Below are 22,700 nucleotides of genomic sequence, written 5' to 3' on the forward strand. Positions count from 1 at the left end.
ACAAAAGGAGTAACTTTTCAAAAATGGTGTAAGTATTTTCAGGAAAAAGTGTAAGCATAAGCAAAAGGTGTAAAATTAATGAAGTTTTTTTTTCACAAAAGGTATAAGTGACTTCCGAAATAGGTTTAAGTTGGGCTTTCACAAAAACTGTCAGTTCGAAGAAAAAGTATAAATCTTATGCCAACAATTCTTACAAAAAAGGAGTAACTTTTCCAAAATGGTGTAAATATATTAACGAAGGAGTAACATTTCAAAGTGTTGATAACCAGAAAAGGAGTAACAAAGGGTTCATTTCAAAATGTTCGTAAACACAGAAGGAGTAACATCAAGTGTTCATTTCAAAGTATTCGTAGTAAACACAAAAGGAGTAACATTTCGAAGTGTTCATAAACCAATTGACACAACCACTGAACAAATCAAAGGGTTTGTGACCCCCGCTGACCACCCAAGCGTCGGTGGGCTCCGGTGCTCACAGCCTTCTGAGATCGGCAACTCCACTTGCACTGCCGCCGCAAAGCAAAGATTTTTTGAAAGATTGGCTATCGATCTTGGACTCTCTGTGTCGATGTCGGTCTGTCTCTGTCGATCCCTGTTTATCTCGGTCTGTCTCCAGCGTGGGTCTCTTCTCTGTCGATCTCTGTCGATTTCGGTCCCTCTGTCGATAAGTGTCCATCTAGGTCTCTATGTCTGTTGACCTCAGTCTATCTCTCTCTCTCTCTCTCTCTGTCCGTTGCTCTATATTAAAAACGGTTCTCTTTTACATTGACATACTTGGTTGGATTTGGACTCGGAGTCGCTATTGGAAGCCCTCCCAGACTCGTCTTGTATGAAACGGAGTTCTACTGGGAGAAAGGCCAAGCCCTCCGAAACGCCCTTCTCTCTCACATTGCCATTATCTGAACAAGACAAATACTGTGTGATTGGATTTTAGGAACTTACAGGTTTTCGGGGGAAAAAACCGAACTTAGATGTTTTGCGAAGTTACTGACATCTCTTTGTGGCATAAGATTTATACTTTTTCTTCGAACTTACACCGTTTGTGAAAGCCCAACTTAAACCTTTTGTGTAACAATTTTTTTCATAAGATTTATACTTTTTCTCCGAAGTTACACCTTTTGTGGAAAAAAAAATACATCAAATTTACACATTTTCCTTAAGCTTACACCTTTTCGTGGAAGTGCTTACATCATTTTTCAAAAGTTACTCATTTGGTGTAAGAACTTTTGGCATACCATTTATACTTTATTTTCGAACTTACACCATATGTGAAAGCCCAACTTAAGCTTCGTCGGAAGTCACTTATACCATTTGTGAAAAAAAAAAATTCATAAAATTTAGACATTTTGCTTAAGCTTACACCTTTTTGGGAACATATTTACACCATTTTTGAAAAGGTACTCCTTTTGTGTAACAATTTTTGGCATAACACTTATACTTTTTCTTCCGACTTACACCTTTTGTGAAAGACCAAGTTAAAGCATCTTCGGAAGTCACTTATACCTTTTGTAAAAAACAAAATTAATGAAATTTACACGTTTTGCTTACGCTTACACCTTTTTGGTAACATATTTACACCTTTTTTGAAAATGTACTCCTTTTGTGTAAGAATTTTGGTCATAACATTTACTCATTTTGTGCTTATACACTCTTTCACAAAAGGTGTAAGTTGGAAGAAAAAGTATAAATGTTATGCCAAAAATTCTTACACAAAAGGAGTACCTTTTCAAAAATGGTGTAAGTATTTTCACGAAAAGGTGTAATCTTAAGAAAAAGGTGTAAATTTGATGATTTTTTTTTTCCCAAATGGTGCAAGTGACTTCCGAATAAAGCTTTAAGTTGGGGTTTCACAAAAGGTGTAAGTTGGAAGTTAAAGTATAAATGTTATGCCAAAAATTCTTACACAAAAGGAGTAACTTTTCAAAAATGGTGTAAGCCCTGCCACGAAAAGGTGTAAGCTTAAGCAAAATGTGTAAATTTTATGTTTTTTTTATCACAAATGCTATAAGTGATTTCCGACGAAGCTTTAAGTTGCCGCTCACAAACGGTACAATTTCTTGAACAAAAAGAGTAACTTTTCAAAAATGGTGTAAGTATTTTCACGAAAAGTATGAAGGAGTAACATTTCAAAGTGTTCATAACCACAAATGGAGTAACAAAGCGTTCATTTCAAAATGTTCGTAAACACAGAAGGAGTAACATCAAGTGTTCATTTCAAAGCATTCGTAGTAAACACAAAAGGAGTAACATCAAGTGTTCATTTCGAAGTGTTCATAAACAAATTGGGATAACCACTGAACAAATGAAAGGGTTCGTGACCCCCGCTGACCACCCAAGCGTCGGTGACCTCCGGTGCTCACAACCTTCTGAGATCGGCACCTCCACTGGGACCGCCGCCGCAAATCAAAGGTTTTTTTCTCTCTGGCTATCGATCTTGGTCTCTCTGTGTCGATGTCGGCCTATTCTCCGTCGATGTCTGTCTCTCTCTGTCGATCCCTGTTTATCTCGGTCTGTCTCCAGCGATCTTGGTCTGTCTGTGTCCATGTGGGTCTCTTCTCCGTCGATCTCTGTCGATTTCAGTCCCTCTGTCGATCTCGGAGTGGCTGCTCTGTCGATCAGTGTCCATCTAGGTCTCTATGTCTGTTGATCTCAGTCTATCTCTCTCTCTCTCTCTCTCTCTCGCTCTCTCTGTCTGTCCGTTGCTCTATATTAAAAACGGTTCTCTTTTGCATTGACATACTTGGTTGGATTTGGACTTGGAGTCGCTATTCGAAGCCCTCCCAGACTCGTCGTCTCTGAAATGGAGTTCTACTCAGAGAAAGGCCAAGCCCTCCGAAACGCCCTTCTCTCTCACATCGCCATTATTTGAACAAGACAAATACAGTGTGATTGGATTTTAGGAACTTCCAGGTATTGGGGGGAAAAAATGGAACTTACACGTTTTGTGAAGTTACTCACATCCCTTGTGAAAAAACTTACAGTATTTGTGAAAAGGTTACACATTTGTGAAATAATTTATTTTACACAATTTAGACCTTTTCGTTGAAATACTTAAACCTTTTGTGAGATGTTACTAATTTATTAAAAATCATGTCTATTAAAAAATTTACACGTTTTATTGGAACTTACACTTTTTATGAGAACAGAACTTACACCTTTTTTGAAATTAGTTACATCTTTTCTGAACATGCTTACACCTTTTATGGAAATTTGAATTATATTTTCCTAAATTTTAAACCTTCAATGGGAAGCTACACCATTGTGACATATCTTTCATGTTTTGTGAAAACTACATACATGTTTTTGAAAATATACACCTTGCATGGAAGGAGTATTTGAATAAAATTTATACCTTTTGTTAAAAACATAAACCTTTTCTGAATGATTACACCTTTTTGTGGGAATGCTTACACCGTTTCTGAATGGTTACTGCTTTTGTGAATAACTGTTTTCATAAAATTTAGACTTTTTATGGGATATTACAACTTTTCTGCCAGCAAAACTTACACCTTTTTAAAAAATTTACACCTTCTATGGAAAATATGTTTTCAGCAAGTTTACACCTTATTTTAAAAGCTTACACCTTTTCTAAAAAGGTACTCCTTTTGTGAAGCAAACATGTTTAAAAAATTGTACACCTTTTAAATAGGAGTTACATCTTTTAGGGCTGAGCAAGGAATCCGTGAAATCCGTAATCCGATCCAGTCCAGTCCAATCCGATAGGTTTGGATTGGTTTTTTGAATCCGTGGTTCGGTTCCGGATTGAATAATTAAAAATCCGTAGTTCACGGATTGGTTCCGGATTGAATCCCACGGTTCCGGATTAGAACCGATCCGGACCGTATACAAATAGTCTATATTTTTATTATACATCCTCCCCCATAGTATCTTTTCTTATTCTATGTAAAATCTAAACTCAAACCTAAAATCGTATAATATCTTCTTTTATTACTTTTGTTTGTTAGTTTTAAGTTTTAATTTGCAATGGTCTAAATACTTATGGTGAAACCAGTTTTCTTATGGTTGTTTAAATTCTAGAACAGTATGTCGTTATTATAGAAAAACATGTTGCTATTATGGAACTAATATAGCGCTATGTTTATATTTTTATGAAATTCAAGTGTTATATATATATTTTTGTTATTTAATTATGTGAATCCGTGGTCCTAAACCGATCCAATCCGTATTTAAATGGATTGGTTCGGATTGGTTCCATGATTTAAACGGATTGGATTGGTTCCAATTTTTTAGGAACCATAAATAACGGATTGGTCCTGGTTTTATCCCAATCCGGTCCAATCCGGACCATGCTCACCCCTAACATCTTTGGTGAAGACAGTTAGACCTTTTTTGAAAATTTACACGTTTTATGGAAGATAAGCTTTTGATAAAGTTTGTTAAGGCCGTTTGGTAACACTTACGTTTTCAGTTTTATGTTTATATTTACAAAAACTTAAAAAACTCAAATAAAAACTTGTTTGGCAAAATTTTTGATTTATAAATCAGTGGTCTCAGTTTATAAATTTGGCCAAAAAATAAAAACACAAAAAATGTGTTTCCATTTTGAACTTTCAGTTTTTTTTTTTTACCACCCAACACTAGCCACCACCTGCCACCATTTTCCACCACCGTCTTCCGCCTCCGCCACCACCACCCACCCCCACCCCCACCACCACCACTACTGCCCACCACCCACCACCCACTTGCCATCCAACCGCCACCACCCACCACTTGCCATTACCATCCACCGCTCGCCACCACCACCTACTTGCCACCACCACTCACCACCCACCTGCCACCACCACCTGCCACCACTAGCCACCCACCACTACCTGCCACTGACCTGCCACCACCACCACCGACCACCACCATCACCTATCACCCACCTGGCACCCACCTGCCACCACCACCCGCCACCCGCCACCACCACCACCCACTCGTTACCACCTATCACCCGCCACTGTCACCCACCCACCACCATCCGTCACCTACCCGCCACCACCCACCACCACCCGCCATCCGCCACCCACCTGCCACCACCACCCACCACCCGCCGCCACCACCACCACCACCACCCGCCACCGTCACCCACCCACCCACCATCACCACCCGCCACCACTCGCTATCCGCCACCCACCTGCCACCACCACCCACCACCCGCCACCATCACCACCACCACCTACTCGTTACCACCCACCAACCGCCGCTGTCACCCACCCACCCACCCACCCACCATTACCACTCGCCATCACCTACCACCTACCATCACCCGCCATCCGCCACCCACCTGCCACCACCACCCACTTGCTACCACCCACCACCCGCCACCGTTACCCATTCACTCACCACCACCACCCACCACCCGCCACCACCACCCACCACCCGCCACCACCACCACCACCACCACCCACTCGCTACCACCTGCCACCATCACCCACCCACCACCACCACCACCACCCACCACTCACCGTCACCACTTTCTACCACCGTCTTCCGCCGCCACTTGCCACCACTCGCCATTTCTCACTCTTTTTTGTATTTTAAATATAAAATAAACATTTTTTCAATTACCAAATGCGTTTGTAGTTTATGTTTTTCAAAAAATAAACAAAAACTAGTTTATAAAATTTTTGTAAATATAAACTGAAAACGTAAACGTTACCAAACACACCAAGAAATTATTTGACAAAAGGTATAACCTTTTCAAATATGGTGTATGTTTGTCCGAAGAAGGTGTAAATGACCATAGAAAAGATGTAAGTTTTGTTTTTCACTAAAGGTGTAACTTGAAATAATAAGTTTAAATTTTACGAAAAAGGTTTTTCCACAAAATGTGTCATTTTTCAAGAAGTTGTAAATATTTTCGAGAGGAGGTGTAAATTTTTAGGAAAGGTGTAAACTTTAGGAATAGTTGTAAACTTTGTGAGTTTTTACAAAAGGTACAAGTTCCCAAGACCAATCATCGAAGCTGAATGTTTCATTTTTACAAGAGATATAAGTTCCCAAAGAAGACCAATCTCAATGAAAGCTGAATGTTTCGTTTTTAGAAAAGATCCAAGGTGTAACTTTTACTAAGAAAATTAATGTAATGTAAAGATATAAAGTTCCAAGGTGTAACTTTTATGAAGAAAATGAATTTATAAATGATGTCAGTTTTCATTAAAAGGTGTCGGTTGTCAGAACAAGTATAAAACTTTAAAAAATCCTAAAGTGTTCAGAAGAGGTGTAAGTTCCGTCGGCCCGTCCGTCTCTCTTCCATCTCGGACCTCTCTCTTTGTTTGTCTTTCTGTCTGCCCGTCTCTCCGTTGTTCCATTTCCCCGTAGCTGTAGGGTTTTACAGAGAACAATATTTGAGTGCTGAGCTTGAGTTCTTGGGAAGGCTAGCCATGGAAGTGGATGCGTAAATACTTTTTTTGAGTTGATTTTTGTCGGTGGAGCACAACCGCAAGGGTTAATCGAGCACCACCGTCGGTTCGTCTGATCCGGTTGGTATTTCCTTTATTTCGTGCTGGTACATTATCTGTCTCCTTGTTTGTCTTCTATCATTCGCATATACCTTCACACCCAACCCGAAATCGACCCAATAGGAACTGTTCTGTACTCCATTTTGGTATTTTGTGCTATTCGAATAGGAACTCTTCCCTCTGCTAACCGAAATGGACCCAATAGGAACTGTTCTGTACTCGATTTTTGTATTTTCTCCCTTCCGAATAGGAAGTCTTTCCTCTGCTATCAGTGCTGCAAGTTGAACATAGGTATGATAGTAGTTAGCAACAAGCATAAAAGGTGTTCTGCATTTACATGGCGAACTTGTTAGGTTGGGTTATATATAACGAAAGAAGACTTTAAAAGAAATTTGTGTAATGTTGGCACGGGAAAAACAAATTTTTTTTTTTCGAGTAGCCAAAAAAGCAAAAATAAGAAACTCGATAAACAAACAATGACTAATCTTGTTTCCGCAACAGGTAGCACACTCGGTTGAATTGTGCTTTAAATTTTGTAGTACTCGGTGATTTTATATTGCCAGAACTTATGTTTAGAAACAATCTGTGGTACACGGACTCTTCAAAATAGATCAAATACCTGTGTCGGACACCTGAGAGTCGGACAAGGGTATGGGATATGTGTCGGATACTTTTCAACGGACACTTCTTATATAATTGTATAAAACACAATTATTATATGTGCAAATTATTGTGAAATTACTATAAATGTGATTTTGACACCGTGAGTTACATATAGTACCATTTTATGGCACATATTAGATTAAAAATATGATATTTTTTCCCCACACCGTGTACCATTGAATGTAGGGTTAAGATTTAATGAGTCGGACCTGTACATACATACCGCACCTGGGACCCGTACCCGAGTCCGTGTAACACAGTAAACAACTCTTTCTTTCAGTGCTGAAGTTCATGCATAGTTGACGGTATTCAACTTAAAACATAGGAAAGCCAATTGAAAGAGTTGAAATGAGGATGACGATTTCCAAATTTTGTAGAGAGCTATTCGTTCCCACACCCAATTCTGAATCAAGAGTTGAAGCATTCACTTTCATGGTTACCCTTTCCAACAACTTAAGTGGCCGGAGACGATGGCTGAAAACCAATACCTTCTCCCCACCTGAGTCGGACAACCCTAACAGATTAAGGAAGAAGTTTGGCTTCAGTCCTTGTCTAATATCCAACTTTTCTAAGATGTGGTCCATCCGGGCATCGTCAATGCCCTCTGTTTCTGTGGTTGATGTGTCTGTAGGTGAAATCTTTAGGAGGGATCTCAACTGTGCGTGCACATACAGTGTGCTCCCATCCCAGGTGATGTTCAACTGCTTAACGAAGTTGTTCAGTTTTTCAACTTCACGAACTGTCGTAAGGGTGACGTGAAGAAATTCAGAGAGGTCAACAAGCCCTGGCAATTCACGAAGAAAATCTAATTTGTAGAAATGGACAACCTTGCCTGTCATTGCACGCAACTTTTGAATGACGGTTACCTTTCTATTGAAGTTATCATCTTGCATATATATACAGCAGTTACATTTGAAGAGGAAGGTAGCTGTCATTCATGAGTTGCGGGCTGTCTGGACTTTATTGAGCGAGTTCATGAATGCGTACTCTCATTTGTCTTTTTTATGACCTTCGTGCAGAATGAGAATGGATGGGTACGTTAGTAATATTTTTTGGCAGGCAGTGGCAGTCTTGCTTGTTTCATTGTCACATACAATTGATGAAACTTGTTTGTACGCCCAGAAAAGTATTCTTCTCTGATCTGCCCACTGTCTGAGCACCTGAAGGTAATGGAGCATGGGCCAGGATTGACCCACCTCGATTCTCTGCAACCAAGTTGCTTAGTAGGAAATTGAAGCCCTCAACTTGATGGCTGGCCTTGCCAACAACTTAAGTGGCCGGAGACGATGGCTGAAAACCAATACCTTCTCCCCACCTGAGTCGGACAACCCTAACAGATTAAGGAAGAAGTTTGCCTTCAGTCCTTGTCTAATATCCAACTTTTCTAAGATGTGGTCCATCCGGGCATCGTCAATGCCCTCTGTTTCTGTGGTTGACGTGTCTGTAGGTGAACTCTTTAGGAGGTAGTTAAGAAGTTGAACATCACCTCGGATGGGAGCACACTGTATGTGCACGCACAGTTGAGATCCCTCCTAAAGAGTTCACCTACAGACACGTCAACCACAGAAACAGAGGGCATTGACGATGCCCGGATGGACCACATCTTAGAAAAGTTGGATATTAGACAAGGACTGAAGCCAAACTTCTTCCTTAATCTGTTAGGGTTGTCCGACTCAGGTGGGGAGAAGGTATTGGTTTTCAGCCAACGTCTCCGGCTGCTTAAGTTGTTGGAAAGGCCAGCCATCAAGTTGAGGGCTTCAATTTCCTTGCTTGTTTCATTGTGACATACAATTGATGAAACTTGCTTGTACGCCCAGAAAAGTATTCTTCTCTGATCTGACCACCCGAAGGTAATGGAGCATGGGCCACGATGCAGCCACCTCGATTCTCTGCAACCAAGTTGCTCAGTAGGAAATTGAAGCCCTCAACTTGATGGATGGGGTTTCATCTGGTTTTCGTGCCTGGGATGAGCACCAATTTCTGTCACAGAAGAATCGTGTCCTGATTGTTTAACCCCGTCATGAAATAGTTTAGTTGCTTCTTTGTCATTTGTAGTCGGGCCTTCATAAAAGTATGTGCGTGTAGTCCTTCGGGCCTAAATGAAAAACACAATGTAGTCCTTCCTCTTGAAGATTTGGGAAATTATGCATTTATCGCTTGTACACATAATTGTTTTAATTGTAAGCTGTGTGAACGAAATGCAAAATTTCCATGTGTGCCCTTTCTTTTGTCTGTTTCAAAATCTGTATATGTGTTGGGAAATTCTGCGTGTTGTTGTCTGTGTTTATGCAAAATTTTAAGGTTAACAGCCGCATGTTGCAGCCGTTTGTTTGTGTTGTTGTAAATATTGATTGCAATACTTTGCAGGAGTTGTCGTCATTACATCTGATGGATATTGGTCACCTCGCACCAACAATGTTAGTTTTCTCCTTAAAGACTTGCTACCAGTTGGTTTCGTACATATGTTTGTAAACAAACGAAATCCATCACCAAGGAATACGCTGATTTTTTTCTGGATCAATTCTTACAGCAGCCCTTGTACTTTTGTGTTTGTGTTATTTGTTTTGCACAAATTTTGAATGGCCTCGCTTTGCACCATCAATTTTGAACTTTTGTTTCAATTACGTCCATTTGATTTCAACTCTTCACTGTTTTGTATCAGAAAATATGCATATACGTGGCAACTGTACTTTTTGTTGTAGTCAACTTATAACTTTATTGAACTTACATAATCTCAATCAATTGACATTACAATCTTTGTTTTAAAAATGACAAACGGCATTAGCAATTTGACCGAAAATGTCCACGACATTTGAAATGGACTGTCACAATTTAGGTAGTTTAAAGTGCCTCGATCGAAATTAGACAACGGACAAAATGTGTACACCACCCCTGTAATTCTCCCTTCCATCTAATTTGTATGATTTGCTCTTTCATAAGGGGAAGGAAAAGATTGAAGACAATTGCCGAACAACATATCCAAATGTCTGACACTATCGCTGGCTCTTGTCGAAAGCGGCCAGTTGCACCATTCATTTGTTACAGGTACTAGTTGTTTATTTTGACAATCTGGAATTACATATTTCGTACTGAAATTACGCGCCTCGTCGAAGTTCAGTTTGTGATGTTTCAAATTGGTTTTGTTCTGCATGTCTGAAAATGTTTAACTTGGTGTCGATTCAGTCCCGAATGTACGAAAGCTGTCTTATGCCGATTTCGGGGCCAGCTTGACATAAAAACTTGCATATATATATATATATATATATGTATTCATATTTCACATTTAGTGATGATAAGCTTGACGATGCTTGCATGCAGCCAGCAACAATTCAAGGAAATGCAAGGGCCAGACAACACTCGACGAAAAATGGTGAGTGTTGAAATCTGTATTCTCTATAATACACTATGATGGAAACACATCGCTGGGTTGCTATCCACACGTTGTATTGAATGGTCGTAGTGGGCTTGTGATTGTTTCGCGTTTGTAGGATTGTAGCATGTAATAATGTCACCTTCCTATTGTTTTTGTAAATTTCAATTCGTTGTAAAAGTCCAGCTACGTTTTGTCGCTGACTTTTTTCTGCAACTGTTATTTGTATTTGCAATCTTATTTAATTACCAACAATGCACACAAATTGCGTTTGGCATAAAGTTGTAGTTACAGTAATTTCGGACTCATAGTTGTTACTTGTCTTGTACGTCTGTCATTTTCTTGGTTAAAGACTAGAAAGGAGATTGGGGAAAGGTGGAAGGCACTCCCCTCTGATGAGAAAAAGAGGTTTGTGGAAATGGCTAAGGCGAGCGCTGAGGAACACGCCAAAGTAGTACCATGTGCACTAAAGTCTGAAAAGGTCATTACGTACTTCATGTTTTCGTAAATGCATTTGGCTAGGTCCTGCTTTGCTGACATTGTTGGTTGTATTTTTGTATTAATTTAAGGGTAAAAAATGTGCAGGGTAAAAGGCAACTCCGCATATCATTGAAGTCAATTGTTGAGCTAGTTAACCGGTTCAACGAAGCACAAAAGCAGGCAGTCATTGACATTGGGTTTGCTGGCCTCCTGGGGATGAAGTGTACATGTATAGATCACGACTTGTGCGCATGGTTGGTACAGAACTTCGATCCTGACAGTAGTTCATTGAATGTTCATGGTTGTCAAGTCAGGCTCACGTGTAAGGCAGTTAATGTTTTATTGGGAATACGGTGTGAAGGCGATGACGTGCAGTTGCCTGGGTCATTGGAAGCATATCCCAATATCTACGATGAGGTTGGAGTTGTTAACGGAGTCATTCCTTTGAACAAGTTGAGACTTTATCTGATCGAGACTGCTGGTGCGGAGGACGAGTTTCGGCGGAAATTTGCGCTGTACGTGTTGGGGGCCATGTTGTGTCCTACCACAATGACCGGGTTGAAGCCATCGTTCATTCATGCCGTGAAGGACGTGAATCGTATGCGAGCTTGTAATTGGGCAAAGTTGACACTGCAATTCCTTCACAACGGTGTTCGGAAGTATAAAGGTCATCGTGGTGCAACTGGATGTGTTTTCCTGCTAATAGTATGCCAATACCTTGAATTTTTTTTCCATTCCCCCCTTCATGTGTTTCATGCATTGTTCTGTCATGGTTCAACAAATTGGCCTTGATTGGGACATACAATGGTACCTGCTTTGTGAGTACGACAAACAGCACTCTTCCTGACCAAGTATGGTACTTGCAGAAATAAATTTTGTGTGACTACCGTCATGAATTTAAGAACAAAGAGTACAGGGCAAAAAGTATGCTGAACCTCAATGGAGGAACCAATTAAAACTACGTTGCGAAGAGGGGAACATGTACATAAATTTTTTTTCTTGGTTTCATCAATAAAGTCCTTGGTGTGCTATACAATTTTTTCCCCAAAAAACATTGCATGATATGTGCCTATAAAGTTGACAGCATCCTCAACAAAATCGGTATGCTATGTACGTTCCACTGCAAAATTGAGAATAATGAATGTCATTGTTACTGAATATAGTTCATTTCTGTGGGAAGAACAACTTAATTATGGTGTGCCCCTTAATGTCCACAGCTGTTGTACCTTGATTGTGTTTGTCTGAGTTCGACTACGACGCGGTCCACACCTTGGCTTCATGATTGGGGTGATACCCAAATACGGGAGACGCTGCGACGTATCAGAAGGAAGCAAAATTTCCCAACAATTGCGGTAAGCACTCCTACCACTGTGCACATTTCACACCAACGACCCACTTGTCTTCAACATACAATGCCAGACTTCATTTATGTGTTTCTATGATTAGGTGGAGTTTGATTACAGTAACGCCGATGATGCTGACATGGATGCATGCCATGTCGAGAACCAACAAACAGGACAGTACAATGAAGTCCGTATGAGCAATTTGGAGTCCGACATTCGTGAACTGAAGGAAATGATGAAGCAAGTTCTCCACAACCAAACAGATTTAATGGAGATGTTGCGACATTTCGAAGGCAAGCAAGTTGTTCGCAATGACAAGGTAATCCATCCAAGCATTACGCAATTTTCACACAGTTGAGCCACATCATTTGAAGATGGTTTGTAAGACTAAGTTCACGAATGTGTATGTATAATTAGGTGGAAGGCAATGATGTGTGTATCATTAACCTCTCCTCCAATGTTGCTCAACTGAAGGAAATGCTGAAGCAACTGCTTCAACGTTTCAGTTTGGGCTGCAACGAACCGTTCACTGAACAAACCAATTTACGTGAACTGAAGCAAATGCTACACCACCTCATCGAAGGTATATTCTCTACACCGCAACCGGCAGGCGTGGCCAAACAGGGTGTGGACCCTGCTGTTGGAGTCGAGGCGCATGAGGATGGCGTGGTCAAACCATCGGACGAAGTTAACCCAATGGAGTGTAATATTTCAGATGTACAAGGGGTGGATCACCAACAACATATTTTGAAGGGAACCTTGGCAAGGGACAAAAGTCATTTGCATGATGGGCACAAGCTGAACATCGAAGAAGGTGGGGACAACAACAAGAAGGGAGGCCTTCAGTCAGGGGAAACATATGAAACTGAAGATAAATACAGTCCTGACCTTCAGTCAGTGGGCGTGAAGAACGTGGCGTGCGATGTGCATACTTCTCCTACTAAGCTTGGCAAACCATTGGGAGCAACTGGAATCGTTAGAGGAAGTGCGAAGGGAAGACGAAAAGGAAAAGGAAAAGGAAAAGGAAAAATGTGCGGAAGTGGAGTTCAAGCCACTGAGGTCGGGGATATGCAATTGTGCATCGATAGCAAAACAAATAGTGGAGTTGACGACAGCAGTTCACCTGTGGATGTTGATGGTGTGGACAACGTGAACAAGGTACAAATACTGCCTTTAATGCCCCACAAGTTGTGAATACCCAATTCATGCCCACATCAATAATGTGAATCAGTAATTTTACAATCATCTGTGTTGTATTGTACTAGTTGTCAAAGAATTGCATGTTTGCAGTTATGACTGCTACCATATGTTAGTACACATTTCTAACAAACTCCGCACCAAACATCACAAGTTGGGAAAACTCTGAGGCTCACAGTTTTTACATCATTTCACGTTTTTTTTTATGACTACAGACCTTGTAATATAAGCTTCAATATTTTTATGAAATGTGTACTGTTAGTTGGCTGTTTATTTTTGTAGGACTCGTTGACGATGTTGGACAGCGAAGGGTTGTTATCGGCGGAGGAACAAAAACTTCTTCACTATGTATTTGACGATAGCAAAAATGAAATGTATTGTTTCATTTACTACTTGCAAATTTTCAATGACAGTCCACTGTGAAATTACTATCGTTCTAAGGATCATTTATTGCTTGTAGGGACATTGTTGTTTCCATGAATCTTCATGGACGGGCATGTGAAGTTGGCACCCGGCGTGACATGCGCACGCTCAAACCAGGGTCGTGGCTATCCGACACTGTAAGTGTTGGCTGCACAAATATGAATCTGCATTTTTCAGTACCCCTAACTCAGAAACCTTTCTAATCAACTTGCCTTGTGTCTTGCATACAATGTTCCAGCCAATCAACTTGGTGGTGGTGCAATTGACTAATCGACAGAGGGATTTACACAATGACGGGAGGCACACTGATTGGTTCTTTCCCGTATATCTGTCGGTAAGTAAGTGTTTAAAGCTACGTTATGTATTGTGTATGACATATTTTGACAAATGTTTCCGTCAATGACCTTTACGCATTACACATGCAGACTATGATTCTAAATAAAGATATGCAACCTCTGGACCATGAACATATCGTCACATCATTTTTCGGACATGACAGATACACTGGTGCGATTGATGCATGCCAGAGGGTAATATCAATGTTCATCCCGTTATATTAAAACGAAAATATGAAAGCCATTACATGTTTGCATGGCCTCTAAACAAGGTCTGCCGTTGTGTTTTCGTGTAGATTTACGTGCCTTTCAATTACAGAGGAGTGCATTGGTTGTGCGTTAAAATTGATATGGTGGACCGTGTAGCCTACCTATTCGACTCAGTCCCATCCAACCGACCGAACAAAAGGAAGCTAAATGCAGCTAAAATTTTGGTATGTCCTTCTGGTGCATTTCTGAACACTACAAAAAACTTGAACATCCTTTACGTAAACCAACTTCAACCTTGTGGAACAGGTTGAAACTATGCACGACTTGCTGCAACTACACTTTGGAAATGATTATGTTACAGACGTGTGTACCTTCCACCGCTGCATGTTAGACGAGAGGCCAGTACAACAACTGGACGAGTAATCCACAATCCCTCCCTCACATTAATGTCTAAGCTGCATGACTGACTTAATGAACCTATTACGTATTGACGACAACTTTAATGTGAAATTATTTTTGTAGCACGTTTGACTGTGGGATGTTCGTCATCAAATTCATGCAGCAACCTGATTTAAGCCCCGGTCCACACAAGGTACATTCTACCGCTTAATTTCCATTTGTCAATCAAATCCTTCCTCGTACGTCCTCCAATTTTAACTGATTTGTCTTACGATTTTTGTGGACAAAGTTCACTCCCTCTGTGCGTCATAAGTTGTTGGTTGACATCGTTATGGATGTCAATAATGCAAAGATCGCAGAGTACCGGGAGTGCCTTCATATGAGCAATGCCACAAGCTAGGCCAGTGATGAAAATGGGCTGCCAGTACGCTAGTAATTTAGGTGGCAATAGGAGTTTAACTAATTTTTTATTCTTTGATTTCAATATGGATGTTAATTATGGGTCCCCAGTATTGTTTTTGCTGGACGATGTAAATATGGACCAACTGTAAACATGGATCAAACATGTCGATGTAAACATGGATCAAACATGTCGACGTGGCTGCTGACTTAGTACTATTTTGTTTACGCATGTTTCTTGTTCGGATGAATGCGACTGTAACTGTATATAATTTACGGCTGCTTTTGTTACCGAAGTTAATTTATAATTTAATTACAAAAAAGGGAAAATTAATTTTAAAAAATGAAAGAAACCACATTATGAATGAAAACTCAATACTCTTCGTAGGTAAGTTATATATCAGCCCATTAGCACATATGACTCCAGCCAAAAAAAAACTTTCATGGCTTACAGGGAAGGATAAAAAAAAAGTAAATCAAATCTACATATCTGCTCCATCATCAGCAGCGTCTTCTGAAGAGTTGTCCGTACTGTCTGACTGACTGTCCTCATCCATTGTCTTATCAGACTTCGCTTCGTCCGCCGCCAATTTGTCATCGGTCAGCCAATCAACGTTCTGCTTGATAGCGCCGACTTACCGCTCCAAACTTGACAACCGTGTGTCCACTTCATTCAGCCTTTCGTAGATAGCTTGCAACTGCTGGAATACAGGAGCAACATGAGCTTCAACAATAGCTTCAATCTTGTTCGAATCGGACATTTTGTTGGAATATGTGTATGGTTTATTTTACTGACTACTTTTTTAAAGGAATGTACAGATTCATAATATTACACAACACTATGCTGTAAGTATTTGTAATATATGGTACATGACTTGTATGTTTGCAGAAGACCTCATGCATTGTGACATACATCGTATTAATTTCTCAAACTGGCCGAATTCATCTTGCAAAAATTCGTTCCTTCTTGCATGCACCAAGTCATCCGTTCAGTACCCCTGATCGTCCATTATTTGGCATTTCCAACACACATGCATTGTACCTTCCATCAGTACTATCCCACTGTCATTGATTTCCACACCCACAGTTCATCATACAGTCACATTCGTCATTTGTATTTGTGCCCCAACCCAATTACATGTCTACTCATCCATAAAGGTTAGCAAAATTGCTCTTATCAGATACATATGCCGTTCCAAGTGCACCGAACCTTTAAATGCAATACCCGCAGTCATTAAGTTGCTTTTACGCAGTTTGGGTAGTTGTTGCCACCAAACAACAATAAGTGTGTTCACGTCTTTAAACCTACCACCAACGTATTAATGACTATGGGTTGAAGGTAATTTAACATTTACTACCAACCACAAAAAAGTTTGCAACCAGTGTTGTTTCCTTTGCATTTGGGTTTGTTTTTGCGTCCATATATTCTTCGTGAACCTGCGAAAACAAAGTTGGACTCAATCAAGAAGCTTCACACCTATGGATGCACACCACGGTAAACGTGGTCGTGGACAATCACTTGCAACGGCTGGCAGCTCCCGACCGAAGTCACCAGAATTGGATTATGCAGGTGGGTATATTGATTCCTTCGGTGATCGACGTTTCTTTGAAACAGGGTTCCCACTGTGGAGTTTTGAACCTCTACGGGATTACAACTGCACCCCAATACAAGATGCTTGCCTGGGGAAGTATTTTGGAATTCCAGTTTCACTGTTTTCCAAACGAGTTCAGTGTGAACACCACTATCGATGTGCTTTTCTGAAGGTCACAAAAGCCCGATCGGTTGAAATGCAGCGGCAATTCCTTCATGTCAGCGACTCCCAACTTAGGCATCGTTTGCAAAGTGAGGTTGATCAAATGACTCGTCGACTCATTAGGAACTCACAGATAGAGGACGCAAAGGCAGAGTCGAAGATACATGGATCGAACCCGGCATCTGCGATAAAGGCTATAATGGAGGATCCTGCACTGGTGTCGGACACTGACCTTTCAGATTACTCAGACTCCGAAGTTGTTGATTTGAGCGAGGATTAGCAGACCTGGACATGTGTATGACATAGTAAGCGTAGTCTTGTGAGATGGCATCGTCGCGCGAAAATAAACGACTTAGAAACTAACAGACCGTCATACTCTGCTCCATTGCAATGGTGCATGCATTAACGTCTTCATCAAAATGATTTGTTGAAGGTATTTTTTTGGGTCACCGTCCTCGACTAAAATCTGTCTTATGATTTTTGTTGGTACGATGACAAGGTAATTTTTTTGTAATGTCAATGACCGATATCAGAAACTATCATTAACCTACGTTTTGTTGATTACTTCATGTTTGTGAATCGTTCAATATGGACAACAAGGTTTAAGTGTCGGAATCATTGACTGGAATCACAAGCTGTAATTGCAAACAAAAATTGTGCACAACCAGCCAACGGTCTCATACACTCTTACCATCAATATGGGCACAAAATGTTTTGTTTTTTCAAAGACGACGGTTGTGTGGAAGCATACCCCATGGGGTCAACCTGTGCATTACCAATTTTTCTCCCATTGTGCATTGTTATGAACTAATCAGCTCCCCTCCAAACAAAAAAATATACAATAGACCATGCAGAAACAGAGTATTGATATTCATTAATGAAGAAGTCAGCACGATGGTGAAGAAATGTACCACGCATCCTATATCTGCTTTCAACTTGCTAACAGATAATAGTTGAGGCCACAGATAAGTGACAAACAGATACTAGTTGACAGATAACAGATTTGCCAAATCTGTTAATTACAAACAAACCTGCAACACATAACAGAAGTTGTTCATTACAACCAAAATTGATGCACCCAGATAAGAGAACCTGCAACAGAAAACAGGCCACAGATAAGTGACAATGCACCGAAAAAATTCAGTCATCCACAAAGCATCCACAAAATTCATCCACAGAGCATCCACAAAAATGAATCCACATACCATCCACAAAATTCGTCCACAGATTTGCCAAATAGCATCCACAAAGCTCTTACAATGACACCAATGTTTCCCAAAATTCATTACAGACTAACATTATAAGTCACATCATAATAACTTATAAAATTCATTCCGTACATTCATTCCATGATAAAATTCATTCCACAAAGCTATTAAGTAAGTTACATAAGTTACATCATAATAAAATTCATTCCATAAACATTACTTACATAATGAAGTACAATACAACAAAAACTGGTACAAACTTCCATTCAATTTCCCAAAATACAAACAAGTACGAAAGTTACATGATCAAGTACAAAATGATAGAAGGGCTGTGCTACATCCCCCGAATTTGGGGGCCCCTAATCCCCCGAAAAATCAGAACAAGGCAAAAAAAAAAACATGCCCAAAACGACGTTGCTTTGGGCATTAGGGGGATTAGGGGGGGCATTTTTAGGGGGACAAATCATTTCTCAATGATAGAAAATAGGAAAATGATTTGTCCCCCTAAAAATGCCCTCCCTAATCCCCCTAATGCCCCAAACGACGTCGTTTTGGGCAAAATTTTTTTTTTTTTTAAATTTTTTTTTTACCCTTTTTTTTTTTTTTTGCCTTGGTTTGAAATTTAGGGGGATTAGGGGGCCAAAAATTAGGGGCATGTAGCAAGGCCCTAGAAAAAATAATGAAATACACCATCGCTTTGATTATATTTTCTATCCTTTCAAGCCTTCGACCATGGTCATTTCCCAAGTCATGAAGCCTTGTCCTTACATCGTTGAAGTGTTCTACTGTTAAAGCATCACCAGCTCTAGTGTTGGAAGGGATTGTGGACATAACGCCTTCATCATCTTCAGCCACGAAGTTGAAGTAATTGCAATGGGGAGTGGGAGTGGTACTCTACAATGCATGACAATCAGTTAGTTGAACACGACAAATATTACTGTGACTACTAAAGGATTAAAATTTCTAATACATACTTACATATTTTGATGGGCAAACAAAGCACAAACGCCCTTCATTTCCATTCTTATTGTTCTGACAATACGTATGGCAGCGGTTCTTCCACAATTGCACAGCCTCGTTTGTAATCTTATGTTGCTAATGTTAGAAGAAGAAGCCATTTTTTAAATCTGCATACATGAGAAATTTGTAGTGGTCTGCTATGCTTCTGTTTGATGGGGTTAATAGCAGGTCTAGCTTAATTTGAGGGACAGAGTGTGTCTTTACTGAAAACATCTATTTGTTCAAACTGCCATGTTTAATAGCATTTGCACAGAGGTTACACAGACTAAACTGTTAATAGCATTTTAACAAACATCGCAGCTCAATGTACACACGTAGCATTTTGAAACTGAACAAATACAGCAGTTTCAAACATAGCATTTGTGATTAATTACACACATGTTACACACATAGCATTTTCAATCTGAACAAACATGGCAGTTTTACAAACATATCAGGTCAATGTCAAGTAAATTATCAATCACACATGTTAAACAACTATTATCAACAAATCATGCTGAAGTGAAATGATTAGGGGCAGATTGTTGGAGACTGTGATTCAGTAGTTATCAAACTGAAATAGTTATCAACAAATGACACATGTGATTTTCAACAAAGCACACTGAAATACTTATCAACAAATCAGTAATAGTTATGAACATTGAAGTTCAGTTTGATAATAGTTACCAATGTTGATAATAGTTAATTCAAGTCACGCAGCTAACACATTAGTTGATAGCAGTTCATTACAACAATTCATGCGTGATTGACAACAAATTCAGCAAAATCACATTATCAATCACACATTGAAAATTACACAACTATATGCATTCGTTCAACTAATTATCAATCTGCATAATCATACTATGTTCTGCAAAGATGTGATCCTTTCATTTTATGTTGGATCAGTTTCTGCGTATTCATACTACGTTCTGCAAAATTTATACTTCAACTCTAAAAGGTAAATGCATAAATGTTCGTCACAATATGTGCCGCATTTTTCAAGCATACCATTTATCTATCTGCATAACAGTAATTTTCAAATATATTTTGTGAATCACAACCCTAACTTTTTTATTTCAGCGTTTGGAGGACGAACCTGGTTCATCTATGGCCTGAAAGCCCACGTTATCGTCAACAAATTCCTTCTCTACAGCCGATGGTGGTCGCGATCGAGCTATGGTTCGCGAAGAAGAGAAAATGAGGGCTACAGCGGTGGGTTGGGTTTACGAGTGGGTGGCCGTCGGGAGTGGTCGCCGGTGAGGCTGGGTTCGGTGGAGGAGGAGTGAGTGTGACAGTGAGGGGGAGTGAGAATGAGATTGAGGTGTATACTCTGTATAACCTGTATAGCAGAGCTGGAAAACGGAAATTTATGTTTGGTTTGCATTTGGGAGACGAGTTTTAAAGAAAAAAATTTCTAAAAAATTGTTTGGTTTTAGTTTTGTAAAAAAAATTTCAAAATCACTTTCTCTCACTTAGATATCAATCAATCACTTTTTCTCTCTCCTCTCTCCTTTCCAATCACTTTTTCTCTCACACACATCTACTCAAATTCTCCAAAAATATCAAATCATCCCAAACTCCCAAAAAAACAACTCTCCCAAAATACACAACCATTGTTAACATAAATTTCAGAACATAAACCTTACACTTTTGATCATTTACCATGTGTATTATCAAGAAATCAAGACAAAATGACATACCTGAATCCATTGATGAACGGTTAAACGGAAGCGTGATTATCAATGAACTCTTTGTTATTGATTATGTTATTGCCTTCTAATCCTTTCCCCTTTGGTGCCTTATGTTTTTCCTTGAGAGGATTTAGAAAATAAAATGGCAGTGTTCTTCTTTTTTCAGCTTTTTCACTTGGGAAGGAATAGGGACCATAACCTTTTAAAGGTTGTAATTGGTTTTCAAAACTGAAAGGTTGTGGAAGTTCAAAATGAATGAAAACCAACTTTAACCATTATTGGTTTTAATTTCTATTTATTGGTTTTCAAAACTGAAAGGTTGTGGAAGTTCAAAAGGAATGAAAACCAATTTTAACCAATATGTTTTAATTTCTATTTCTGCCTCTCATAGAAATAGAAATTATACAACTAGCTAGTATCTACACATTAGGTCCATAACACATATACCTTTAAGCCTATTAACTAAATTGAATCACTTAAATTGTAGGCTTCTTATAAATGATAACACCACATTCAATTATGTGGTCCCATTGAGACATTATCTAACAATCTCCCACTGGACCACATATGTATCCTGAAAAATGTGCTTAACTTTACTGAGCTCAGAAATTTGTTATCATAACTTGAGGGTATCCAAACAATCTTGTCCATTAACTATATTAATATAGGATCAAAGCGGTCTTCATTACAACAATCGTAACTCGACCCACCAATGGTCACGTATACTAATACAGCTAAATGACATAGATCAATCATGGATGCGTAGCATGGAAATTACATGTGATGTGATCCATACATGCCTATTTCCAACTGGTCCTACTTAACTTTATTGAGATCAATACTTCACAATACGTAACAGAGCGTAATAAACAGAATATTTCATTTCTACAGAAATTAATCAAATTACATAGATAAAACTCAAGGCTGACATAAAGCAATAATATAAATACAAACTCCCACTAAACCAGAATGTTCTCAAATAGAACAACACCCATCTGAGCAGTGTGCTCATGAAAAACCTTGGGTGGTAGTCCCTTCGTAAGTGGATCTGCTATCATGGAGTTTGTCCTAATGTGCTCTATGGAAATCTGTTCACTCTGCACTCTTTTTTTTACAACTAGGAACTTGATATCAATATGCTTTGATTTTGTCAAGCTCCTGTTGTTATTTAAAAGAACAAACCCAAAAAAATTTTAAACTCTCTCCCCAAATTTTATTTCAAAAACAACTCTCCCAAAAACAAACCAAACAGTCTTCATTTTAATTTTTAGTCCATAAGCCAAAAAATCACTAACAAAAGACAGAATGAATTAAGACTGGGACCCCCTTTCCCCGTACAAGGATCCTCTCCTTGCAAGCCCCTCATTGTGCCCGTCCTTGCAGAGCCTTCGGGCCTACTTTTAGGCCCAATTTTGATAATCCAAACCGTTCATATTTTCTGATTTATTCAGTATATCATACCTGTAAAAAATCAAGTTGATTTATTCACTCTCTCTGCTTCCAAGTCCCTATATATGGAGCCTCCCTTTCTCCTCCCTGCCTTGGCGCGCTCGCCCTCCAATTCCCTCTGGAGATCGCCCACTCTGCTATCCACCTCGTCCTTCTGCCTGACCAGCTCCTCATTATTGCTCATAGCCTCTTCATGTCGCTCGACCGTGGCGGCACAGGCTCTTTGCGCCTCGTCGAACTTCTTCTGCTCGCCAGCAAGTTGGAACTCGAGCGACACAACCTGGCGGCATGTGTCCTCCAGCTCCGCCTGAACCGT

At 39.8% G+C, this 22,700-nt stretch overlaps 1 protein-coding gene and 1 long non-coding RNA gene across 2 annotated transcripts; both read left to right on the top strand.

Annotated features, from left to right (window-relative positions):
- Positions 1 to 12,406: 12,406 nt before the first annotated feature.
- On the top strand, positions 12,407 to 13,952 carry LOC114271070 (uncharacterized). Its single transcript, XM_082875661.1, has 3 exons — positions 12,407 to 12,636; positions 12,735 to 13,475; positions 13,797 to 13,952. Exons 1-3 carry the CDS (start codon positions 12,457 to 12,459, stop codon positions 13,935 to 13,937), a joined length of 1,062 nt encoding a protein of 353 aa, XP_082731787.1. The 5' UTR covers positions 12,407 to 12,456; the 3' UTR covers positions 13,938 to 13,952.
- Positions 13,953 to 14,362: 410 nt separating this feature from the next.
- On the top strand, positions 14,363 to 15,128 carry LOC114264842 (uncharacterized). Its single transcript, XR_014333669.1, has 4 exons — positions 14,363 to 14,467; positions 14,569 to 14,706; positions 14,789 to 14,901; positions 15,005 to 15,128. It is a non-coding gene; the product is annotated as an uncharacterized LOC114264842 (long non-coding RNA).
- The last annotated feature ends 7,572 nt before the right edge of the window (positions 15,129 to 22,700 follow it).

This window comes from Camellia sinensis, chromosome 6 (genome assembly GCF_055761805.1).
Source record: "Camellia sinensis isolate YWXY chromosome 6, ASM5576180v1, whole genome shotgun sequence".
NCBI lineage: Eukaryota > Viridiplantae > Streptophyta > Magnoliopsida > Ericales > Theaceae > Camellia > Camellia sinensis.